Here is a 12,510-nt window from a genome sequence, read left to right on the forward strand (position 1 = left end):
TCTAGTAGTAGATTTCAAAAGTTCCGTCAATTAAAATATTTATATTATTAAGAATATTTATATTATTAAAGAAGAAATGATTTTACCATTATTTCTTATACGATTGTTGACATTCGATTATACTTATTTCTATAGTATTTTTATATAAATAATATATATATATATATACATATATATATGTGAGGAGATTGCCGATATATATAATGTAAGGGAGAATCTATTAATGGGCGTTGGCGGGCAATTTTAAAGTGCCGTCGATACAACAAACAATATAAATTAATACATAAATCGATATAAATTATATTATATAAAACATTAGAATAAATTTCGTTAACGAGAGAATATATAATAGCGTTCACATACATTGATATTTTTCTTTATACATATATAGAAACGAAGGTTATATGAAACGAAGAGAGGGGAAAGGGAAAACACGACAAACTATATAATGAAACTTCGATCATGTACCATACTCCGAACGTATATATGTTAACGCTAAGCTATATTGGTGTGTTAGTAAACAAGGGCTTCTTCTGACGTCATAAAAAGCAATTGGACCACGAGCAGAGCGAACGTGTTCACGTGACTCTCGCGAACGATAAATACGTTTATATAATACACGGCAGTGATCTGCCAGATGTACATCGTGGCGGAAGTCCTTCGACCGTCTAATATTTTCTTTTATTTATTATATTACTCGCGTTTTTGAGCTTAATATATACACATATTTATCCTTCAGTCATACACCTATCTTATACATAGGATACATTGTTCTACTAATTATCGATACAATACGTTTAATTGGAGTGAAGATTTATATATACATATGTAGGAGACCTGTATCTTTACGAAGGAACGCATGATTTGATTATTTTAATTCGTATGTCAAGCTGAAAGTAACTATGATCCTTTAAAATTAATTTGCTATTAAATTCTTAAGTAACTATGATCCTTTAAAATTAATTTGCTATTAAATTCTTATATCCATCATTTGAAGTGACAATAATGATTACGTTTATTATCGTTTAATCGTTATATACAACAAAAAATAATTATTTATTCGTTTCTCTCTCATAAACCTAATCTATAAGACGCAACTATATTCAAGAGAAAAAAAATCGAGCTCAAAGAATATATGTAATATTTCACATCTATTTTTTCGTCTCATGATATTCATCAAATTTTATCAAGATCACCCATCGATATCTTTCGAATATTTTCCTATAGTCTCTGTTTTCTTTCAGATCTGTGCTTCCTCTTCCCTCCCCGTCCTCGGGAATTAGATGTTACGGCGTAATAGCTGATTTTTTTTTTTTTGAATAATCATTTTATTTTTATCGTTAATTTTTCTTTAATCAATTTCTGACCACGAAACCATTCATTACTTCTTGTCAGAAATAATAGGTTATAATGAGCAGAGTGTAGTTATTGTCAATGGCGTGAAGGTAAAACGCTGTTTTAAAGAATGACAGCAATGTTATTCTTTAAAGTTCGAAAAAAAGTGCAATTTTCTTGAAAATGTATTAAAGAGAATATGTGGAAAGATTAGGGATATAACTTTTACCGACTTTTATTAACTGTGGGTAAAGTCGAAGTCGTTATTATCGACATGACGTTATAACTAAATATCTATATATACATTTATAGTGTTTTTATTGTATGTATGAATATATATATATTATCAAATACTTGAATAAAATATAACAAAAAATATATTTGATTGTAATTTATGCTGAATGATTTACTTTACGAATTAAAAATCTTTGATTGAAAAGATTTCGCATTAGATATACACGACGGTAGGTTCAATGAATTTCTACCTTATCCGAAGATGTATTTTATGAAGATGTACATTTTAAACACAATCGATGAGAAAGGTTGGAGGAATTCTTCTTAGAATTTATATGACATTTATTCTGAAACGATTATATCTGGAAAATATATTAATATAAGGAATAACGAAGTATCGATATCTCTTATTTATCAAAATATTTCGAAATAATAATAATATAATAATAAGATCTTTATATATATATATACATATACATACATATATATATATATATATATATATATATATATATATATATATATATATGTATACTAAATTACTCGGAGCATTAATATAATTAAATTAAGCAAGAAACAGAACACCATAGTAGCGGTATTTCTCTCACGAAAATTAAACTTCTTCCTGGTACCATTAGCAGGATGTACATCTGCACGTAGTCTTCATGTGAGAGTAGTTTTAATAAAGTTAAACAAAGAGAAAATGGGATACAACAACGCGAATGCATACGGTATTTTGCAAATGCATTGTGTATGCGCATGTATTGTAAATCTTAAGCCATATTTGCATATATTTTATCGGTGACAATCATTTATATTATCATAGCAATCATAGATACCGTTCACTATAGTACGTATAGTATCGACTCCGTAAAATAATTCAATCGCGTACAATCATTGAGAATCGTTAATTTCAGAATTAATGAAAAAAAAAAAAAAAAAAGAAAAAGAAAAAGAAAAAGAGAAAAAGATATTAACAAATCTATATCAATGATAAAAATATGCGTTTTGTTAGTTCGTTGAAGATTTTTTTTTTATAAACTTCTTTCATGTTTCCTTTTTGAAGGCTGCATAGTCAGTCGATTTTACATCCTGGCCTCGTGGTACGTGCCAGAAATAGACGACGGTTTCCCGTGTTAAATACGACGCAGGGGGTGCAACGACATTTGAAGATCGTGAACGAACTCGTGAAACATCCTCAGTTCGTCAAAAGTATCTCGTTGTCACGGTTCTGCTTTTCTTGCGCAGAAAACTTTTATTCTTTAACTCGTATATTCAAATAAAATTTTCAAATACGAAAACAATCGTGATTACCTTTGATGAAACCCATAAAGATCGAGATATATTGCTCGGTCAATTTCGATCGAGAGGATCAATGAACTACGCTTATCATCTGCTCTTTGATTATGTGAATTAATCGCTATTTAACCAATTAGAGGAGAATCAAATTCGCGAGGGTTAATCTCGAATGAGTAGCTGCAAGAGATTTTAAACTGTTCCAATGTTTGCCGAGCAACACGTAAATAAATCGATCAATTAAATGGTTGGGAAGTAATTATATCAGACGGGAATTCTTTCGGAAGTTATAAACAGAATCGTACGATCGAAAGGGAGAGAAGAAAACTTTTTACTAGTACGTAATTTTATTTCACTTTTCAAGAAGGATCATGGATAAAAATTCTACTGGGCCAATAATCAGGATGTCATCATCCGGGACTCATGGAGCCGGAGGTATCGAATGTTGTTGCTGTAGATGTTGTACCTGCATACACATCGAGTTTCTTAAAACTTTGCCGGGAGTCGTAAAAGTCTTCGAAACAGTAAGTTACGGTCAGAAATTGTATACTATTTGATTAATGGGAAAAAAGGATAAATCGATTTTTTCGTTAACGTTCGTACAGTTAATTAAGGAAATCTTTCTTCTTTTATTTTTCTTTTTTTCATTTTATTTATATATATACGAAATACTAAACAAGATCATTTAGGAAATCCTTTTTAAAGGAAGACAACCGTTGCAACTGTTATCGTAAACTCGTTAACTCGTGCATAAACGGAAATCGGTTATCGTTAGTTAGTCTAATTCGAGCGTCGACTTAACATACTTTGAAAAAGTTTTTTATTATTATTATTATTATTCGCTACGTATTTCCATTATTCACAGGTAATTAGCGGACTCATTCAGAGTTTGTTAGTCAATTACGGTCTAAGGTATAGTACGTCCATTGGATCTGCCTTTGAGGGATCTTTGACGACGTCCTCGGCCTGCTTTTTGATATCCACCGTTTTGTTGATCTGCTATGTAGTCTCAGAAAAATCTTACAGACTTATCCGTTCATCACTTTTCGTATGTATTATATTATTTGTAATCGATAAAACGATCGTAGGAATATGCTTGTTAATATATTTTTATAAAAAGATACTTTGTTTCCAAATAATATTTTATATTATCTTTTTTCCTCTGAATTAGAATTATATTTTTTTCCTCTGCTAAAAATAAAATATCAAGAATAACTCGAGTTCGGATCGTCTCGAATTTTATTTCAACATACTCGTCTATATTGCAAACTGCATATCCATGTACATATTTAATATTTTTAAAATACATATGAAACGATTGTGTACTTGCTTGTTATAGGAAATGATGTTCAACGCATTGGCAAGCTTTTTGTACATGAGTTCTGCCTCTTACCTCGCCTTTTCAACAAAATTATTTCTCTTGCCTGAGTATTATCTAAAGCCAGGATTTGATGTTTATCCTGCTATGACAGCAGCTTACGTAAGTTAACATCTTCTTCCTTTGTTCTTATTACTTTATATACAGAAAATAATTCGTCTATTATTTACAGATTATGAGCGGAGTCGTTGGAGTATTACACGGATTTGATGCATATTTCTCCTTCATTTATTATAAAACGGGCAGATAGATTTAAATGTTAATAGGACCGAATTTGATGATACCGCAGATCGGAACATTTCAATGTTGCACCTAAACGTATTGATTAGAACTCAGTCCATAGATATTTAATTATAGATAACATCAAAACGTTTAGGCGTTAACGTTAAAACATCTCATTATGTATAATCAAGGTATAGGAAAGATCCCTTAGCCGGGGATGACGATTGAAAATGATGAGCGTTTAAAGAATCAAGAAAAATTTCACAATTCCGACGAATTTTCGTATCCTCTCGTCGATGGAAGAGGGCCGGTTTCGTTGTCGCAGGAAATTGATCGTAAAGTGGTACGAACAGTTTATTTCAGAGCTATTGAAAGTGAAATAAATTGTTTAAGTGCTCGGGCCCGGTGTCTCGAAGCGAGAGAAGGCAGGCGCGAACGTGCTGGCCTGTCTAGCTGGCCATCTAGACGTTCTCTTTGCTTATTCATTGCTCACGGCTCACCAAAACGGTGAAATTTTGCGCGCACATGAAAGAAAAAGAGAGAAAGAAGAAGGTACAGACAGTATATATAGATAGATAGATAGCTAGTTAGATAGATAGATAGACAGATAGAGAGAAAGAGAGAGAGAGAAAGCGTTAATTGTACGGGAAAAAAAAACGGAGGACAACTCGAATGGTCTCATTATATTCCTCTAGTTGAATGTAAGATAAACAGTTAATTAATTATCGCAAAGTTGGTACCTACGAGCAATGCTTTTCCAACGAAGTTTCATCCCGATAAGATAAATTCTTAATGCGGAACAATAAAATGAGAATAATCTCAATAAAAGTTACTTGCAGAATTTGTTTCGCGCACGTTTATTCTAATAGCATTGGCGCGAATAGCGTACCATATGCCCGAACGTTACTTAATATAATAAAAGAGTATTACTTTTAATAAATTTTGTTAAATAATTTTCTTTCATTTTCTGGAAAAACATTTTCGAAATATTCCAAATGATCTTATTAAATATATATATATATATATATATATATATATATATTTAAATATTATATATATATATATATATTAAAAAAAAATATATATATATATTTTTTTTTTTTAAATATTTAATCATTTAATATTACTTTACTTTTTGGCGAATGTTTATACAGAAATGATCTCGCGTACGTAATGACTGACGACAATGTCTTCGATTTTATCATCAAAATCAGTTGATTTTTTTACAGAATTTCACAGAAAACAACTTGTGATCGTCTTAATGAGTTTCGCTTGAAATTGTAAAAGGAAAGGGAAGTAACAACGACCACAATAATATTTTCCTTGAGATGAAGAAAAAAGAATATATTTCTGTATATATATAGATACAAGTGCGATAAGAATATATTGACTCATATTAGAGTTTCAAGGAGTTAAATCAAATAGATTTACGTCTCTATTAATTACAAGCACGAAGAATGTATGTAAGTACGTAAATACTTCATTTCGTTCATTATTTTCGACGAGGACTGTACGAAAAGCGTGGCTGCAGGTCATTTCAATGCGTACCAGGTTATACCTGTGTCCTGGATGGTGAATGGGAGTTATACACGTCGATCCTCACGGACCTCACCGTGAGGTTTCTCCTTTCCTCTATCTCTCTCTCTCTTTCTCTCTCATTTTCTCTTTTCTTCCTCTTGCACTTCGTATCTTTCTCTCCCACTCTTAAACCTTATTCTCTCTCTCTTTCTCTTTCTATCTCTCTCTTTCACTATTTCCCTCTCTCTCAATCTCAGTTTCCATCCTTCTTTTCTCTGGCTACCGTCTCCGTCCTTCCAGAGTGAGCTTCGACGAGAGGCATATCGTGTGCTAGTCGAGGCATGTGCTCGCCAGTTTACCTCAGGATCTCGAACCGGTCGCGACGCTACGTTCGGAAGATTCCAAATATTCGTGTTATACGAGTCGTACGAGGTCAAAGCTTGAGGGTCTAATCCTTAGCCAATAGATTCGAAATATTGCATTATCTTTCACATTCCTTCTTCTATCTTCTTAGCTTATCTCGTTAAATTTTTGTTTTTTCGACAAAAGTGAAAATTCCTTTAGAGGATTTGATTTTCGAAAAAAATGGGAACGCAAATGCGAAGCGTCGTCACCGATAAACTCGCCACAACCACCAAAGGTAAAGAGGTTCTTTTGTAATTGGAAAAGTTGATTTCCCAGATCCAACTCGTTGATTTCTCGTAAAGGAAATTACAAGAAATAGTTTTGGTATTTCTTGTTACTGTATACGTGCGTTTTTGTATCCAGTGATCCAGATGAGTCTTTTTTGTTTTTTTTCCCCTCTCGAGATATTTGTTTTTCTCTCTTTTTTTTTTTGTTCATGTTTTTGTATTCTTTTATAAGAATCAGGTATTTCCCATAGGAATTACTTCTGTTACTAACTGTGACTGTAAAATTGTATTACATTAATATCTTTCGGCTTTTATTTTATTTCTCTTTATTATTTTTTACTTTACATTCTCGACGATTTTCACAGAGAAAAGGCGAAAATCATTTCGAAGCATTGATTTATTGGTTTTTTATATTATCTGGATACAAACAAACGATAATGAATGCGGCTTTGAAACTGATCGACGAATATTAAATCTGCTCGTAAATTTTTAATACGAGGAATTTCGTGATGAGAGGTCAATAGAATATTCGGATATTACGTTTAAATTATTAAACGATGTGTCAGGGAATACTTCAAAGAACAAAATCCATACCTCTCGACCGATTTCGGAATTCCATTACGGCGAATGTTCTCTTGAAAGTATAAAATCCTTCGATCTTGTGCCAAGATTGAAACGTTTTTTCTTTCTTTCTTTCTTTCTTTCTACCTTTTGTTTTTTTAATGTAGAAACGGGAGCAATGTACTCGAAAGCAAAACTCAATAAATGATTTATCGTATAGTATTTGTTTGACCTTTGAATGCGCTTAATTTGCGATGGGTCTTGTCGTTGCGTCGGTGATTTCGAAGGTGCTTGCCAAATCAAATCGTCGAACGAGTAAAAGTATTTTCTCACTTATGTCGGTGAAAGCATATCGACGAAATAATGACCTTTATCGTATATAAAATCGAAAGAAATGACGAGGTCTTACAAAACGATGTACAACTGAATACTTTCTCGGAGTATCGACTTCATCGCCACTTTCAGGAGAAATTGGAACGTGCGATTTTTCATAGAAAACTTGTTTTAGTCCGTCCTTCATTGTGTATCGTGAAATACATAATTAAATACCGTTTTCAACGGACTTTTTGTCACGAGACTGCAAGGAAAGAATCAACAGGTGCCGAAGTTCTGAGTTCCGGCGCGAATCCTCGTACATTTTTCTATATAGTATACTAAATTTTTACGGAAAGTTTTGTTGAAATGACTAAACAACAATACTATTCCGAATAATAATTATTATCAAAACAGTGGAAAGATAATATGTATTGTTTTTCTTTTATTTTTATTTTCTTTTCTTAAGTACAAAATAATACGATATTATATTATTCGAAATTTTCGATCTGTAAGATATCTATTATTAAATCTTGCTTTTTATCTACAATTTTATGCCACAATACAAATTTATGCCACTTCAATGATAAAATTCTTATAAATTTCAAGATAGTCTCGTACATTGTTAATTACTTTGCACATTTCAATTCGAAATAGTTACGTTCGAAAGTGAAAAACGGTCCAGGGATTGATTGCCAAACGATCTAACTATTCTGGAAAAATATCATCGAAGAGTTTAATTGAAAACGTCCGACCAATCTAACTTACAACGTGTGCTTTTCAGGAAAAAAATGTCAACTTTTAAGCGACTATCCTTAAAAGCTTGCCGAAGGAATGAACGTTTCTTAATCAAACTTTACCAGATTCGCTATTCGTTCTTTTATTTCTGCGTTGCGTTTCGAAGAAGAACAAGAAGAGAATGTATATGGTTGTTATCGCAAAAATAAGAATAACGCGAACTCATTTTTGTTGAATAATAAATAAAGCTCGGTGATGTGATAAATCATTCACGGAGTGTTTCGGGTCCCGAAACTCTATAATAAATATATAAAGAAAGAAAAAACAGTAATAGTGTGTTTATAACAGTTGTCAGAAGCTAATAAGTATAATTAATTGGTAAAAAAAAAAAAAGAAAAAAAGAAGGAAATCGTAAAATTTCAAAAGAGAAAAAAATTGTCTCATTGTTTTACGACGATACTAATTAATTTAATTTATTTATACTGGAAAGTAAATTAATGAATGCGAGATTCCTTTTTATACGAGTAACCTTTTGCTGCGAGCGTGAGTGGAAAACGCCTGTCGTGTCGAATTGCGATTATCTCGGCCTATCGGAATGAGGAGGAATATTTCTCTAGGGGATAGGTTCCTCTCGGACCTTATAAACATTACTACGGAAATGGACTCGTATATTATCCTCTGTTTTCCTATTTTTTTTTTTCTTTTTTTCTTTTTGGTAGGAGATTTTCGTTAAGACCGGAGACATTCGTATTTCAAGAGTTAGAACTCTTATCGAACTTATTCCCCCGTAAGATTTCGATAAATTGATAAAAAGCACATTAAATGTTAATTATGATGATTTAGAGAAAACAAATGTCGATTCACAAAGTTCGTACATTAAAGAATATTTTAAAACAACTTTTGTTTTGAACGACCAAAGACCATTATCGGTGATTAAAGCAGCCGGTTTATCGTAAAATATAATGTTTAATTTATGAATAAAAACCCAGTGAAAATTGTTAGAAACGATGTAAAGAATATTGTCATTTTTCCAAGTCCATTCATCTAGTTAAATGCACGCGGTCTTACGATTCTTGGAAGTTTGAGGAGATCTACGTTCGGTTGTGCTATTGTATGAGCGTTCTATTGATAATGGTATATGGTTATATACGAACAGGCAACTCGCTGTCTCGTTATTCGAAAAATGCAGAACGGCCTTAGCCGTCAGGAATAACTTTCACACTAGCAGGTACCGACTGGTATCGCTCGGTGTATGCTCGTTTTCCTTTTCCTTGAGTACGTGTAGATGTGCGTATATCTACGTAAATACGTACGTACGTACGTATACATATATATATATATATATATATATATATGTGTATGCGAAGACGCGGACGAATAGGTATAGCGAACTCTGGCTAGTAACGTAATCGCAGGTGTATGGTTGTACTATGCGAAGGAGAAAGAGACGTTCGATCGTTAACGCTCCTAGAATTACGCTCGTCCATTTTCTTTCTTTTTCTTTTTTTTTTACTTTTACCCCACGATGACAAAGATAAAAATCTAGAAATTAAAACGAGGGAAAAATTCATAACCATTTGTACCGAGAACAGTACATCCGATATAAATTCTAATATGGCATACCTGACCCGTCCAACTAGAAATAGTTCTTGTGAAATTTTAGATGGCACTTCCCGCTTTTCACTCTGACCTATACGTCATTCTGGATGATCTACGTGCGGTTCGGCATAACGAGCCGTCTAAAAGCTTAAACTTCAATGTCGTTGTTGTTTATCTTAAAAGGTCCTTTGACGTTCAAAGTGACGTCAATCGAAATGTCAAAGTCTAATTCTTTTGTCTGCATTTTTAGTATGAATGCTCAGGTTACTTACCTTTGCTATTGTGAAAGTGACGTAACGTGATCTCCATGTGCGAACATTAGAATGCCGATCATTGGATGATCTGCTTCCAGGATATCGTCTTCAATATGCGCGTGGAATAATGCTTATTTAGTATTTACTGACCATTAAATAAATTAAACAGGAATCTAATTCTTCTAAACAATGACGCATCCTAAAATAATCTTATCATCGAGTTCCACTTCCATCGTTGCGTTAGAAACCAAAGGTTATCTTTGATCACGTAGTAGACAATTTATATATGTATACTTCAGCGAAGTTTGAAATTCTAGCTTGTTTGTACCTTGTAAATGTATCAATTACATAGATACGTACGTAACGATGATATGTCATACGGATATACATAACTTTTCCGTGTTAGAAATTTGATTTCGAAAAACAGCCGGCGTTCTCGTGAGATTAGAATGCAATTACTTTTTGTTTTCTCTATTGGACAATGCGTTTTTTAGACTGGTAAGAAAAGTGTTGTATAATTGACCGCTTTTACCGTGCACTTTCTATTGCGCAGCTAGGATGTTTGATAAATATAATGATAAAATAATTAGTGATATGTATATATACATATATATACATATATATACATGTATATATACATATATATATACATATATATATATATATATATATATACATATATATATATATATACGAAATAACTGTATTAAATACGTTTTCAGGTATATCTTGGTCGACTACGGAAACACCTTTCACGCCGGAAGAAGAAGATGCGATCGTAACTTTGGTCGTCGTAGTAATTGGCGTAATCGTCACTATTGTTATTTTATTTTCAATGGGAATTTTTATCGATTGTAAACATCAGTAAGTAATAATTTCTTTTCTTTTATTTTTTTTTCTGAAAATCATTGAAATTTTATATAATAATAAATGATGTTACTATAGAAAGAAGGAAACATTTAAGAAGAGGAAACCGAGACTAAAAATGCCACAAATTCCACGCGTTCGAAGGACACAACCTGACGACGTTAAGTCCTTTGCCTCCGATATGTGTCCAAACGATACAACCGATTCGTTTTCAACGAGAGATGCCATAGTTTGATTCTCTTCGATCGAACGATTCTCTTTTCGTATTGACTAATATAAGTGCACGAATTTCGTTCGAAACAGTCGAACAAACAGAAACAACTAATGACTTTTTTCTACGAACTTACGAAAAAATTTCACGAACAACGTTGATAGGATATTGTATATCCATTACTACTACGAAGTCGAACGACATAGTGTTTTATCGCTGTGATTTATGCAATCTTCTTTTACGTAACTCTTCTTCATCGTGCTTTTTTTTCCATTGAAAAGCAGCAAGAAAGAGCAGGTACCGATTTATTGAAACTAACGAATTATCGATCATTGGTCGATCAACGTCTCTTCTCGATTGTTTTATACGATTGCGCTGGGTTGCTTCTCGATTATTGATTTTCAAATATAAATTGAATTGAGAATCACGTACAACGAGATTCAAATTATCGTAACCAATGACCGTTTTATTGGAGAGGTTAAATAAACAGAAAAAAGTATATCATTGAAAATATTTGATACATATCTCTCAACAAGCTACCATTAATTTTTCTCTAGAATTGTTCCAACGAATTTATATATGTAATATATAAATAAATAAATAAATAAATATATATATATATATATATATATATATAAGAAAAACTTTGTTACGAATGAAAATCTTTTCTCTTACGATTTTTGATAAATGACCATGACTCCATAAGAAAAGGTCTTGGCCTTGCGTTAGCTTGCTCCATTTCACATCAGAGATATCGAAGCGAAGTAAGAGAAAAAATTTGGTCGTGACCTTGTTTAATCTGAATTGGAAAAGACATGTGTGTGTGTGTGTGAGAGAGAAAGAGAGAGAGAGAGAGAGAGAAAGAGAGAGATATGAAATACTGCGCGTGTTTGACTACTTAAACTTGCGAATCACGTATGGTAGATTATGAGAATGCATGACTGTATCTATTTATGATCGTCTCTATACTTGAAGAAATGTTCTTGTGTGCCTTGTGATTATTATAATTATTAGTTATCATAGTCATGTCGATAAGCTCTCGAATTATATTTTAGTATTATTTACGCGTAAATTTTATTTTAAAGTAAGTAACGAAAGAAATTTTGCAATTGTTTTAGAAATACCGTGGATTTTTAACGTAATAAAAAAGTAGAACGGTTAACGTCGCGAATTTTATGCATCGATAACGATATCGATGCATAAATTTCGATACGTAAAATCTGTCCTTTTAAACGGCAACAAATCCTACAAGTTTGACTGCTAAAGCGATGGATGGATATTCCTCTTGTGAACATTTTTTTTTTTTTTATAAAATAATCTTATGCCAAAAGTATTTGTAAATTATAGTGCATT

The 12,510-nt window shown here is 32.2% G+C and overlaps 1 protein-coding gene across 2 annotated transcripts; it reads left to right on the forward strand.

Moving 5' to 3' along the window:
• The first annotated feature begins 89 nt into the window (after positions 1 to 89).
• Positions 90 to 10,943, forward strand: LOC124432221 (protein singles bar). 2 transcript variants are annotated; one of them, XM_046980942.1, is made up of 7 exons: positions 90 to 880; positions 3,230 to 3,389; positions 3,731 to 3,913; positions 4,205 to 4,345; positions 4,416 to 5,388; positions 5,680 to 5,928; positions 10,802 to 10,943. In XM_046980942.1, exons 2-5 carry the CDS (start codon positions 3,237 to 3,239, stop codon positions 4,491 to 4,493), a joined length of 555 nt encoding a protein of 184 aa, XP_046836898.1. In that variant the 5' UTR covers positions 90 to 880; positions 3,230 to 3,236; the 3' UTR covers positions 4,494 to 5,388; positions 5,680 to 5,928; positions 10,802 to 10,943. The 2 variants fall into 2 exon arrangements, with proteins under 2 accessions (XP_046836898.1, XP_046836897.1); XM_046980941.1 differs by lacking the exon at positions 90 to 880 and having other exon boundaries at positions 2,321 to 3,389; positions 4,416 to 5,017; positions 5,695 to 5,928.
• The last annotated feature ends 1,567 nt before the right edge of the window (positions 10,944 to 12,510 follow it).

Source organism: Vespa crabro, chromosome 24 (assembly GCF_910589235.1).
Source record: "Vespa crabro chromosome 24, iyVesCrab1.2, whole genome shotgun sequence".
NCBI classification, from domain to species: domain Eukaryota; kingdom Metazoa; phylum Arthropoda; class Insecta; order Hymenoptera; family Vespidae; genus Vespa; species Vespa crabro.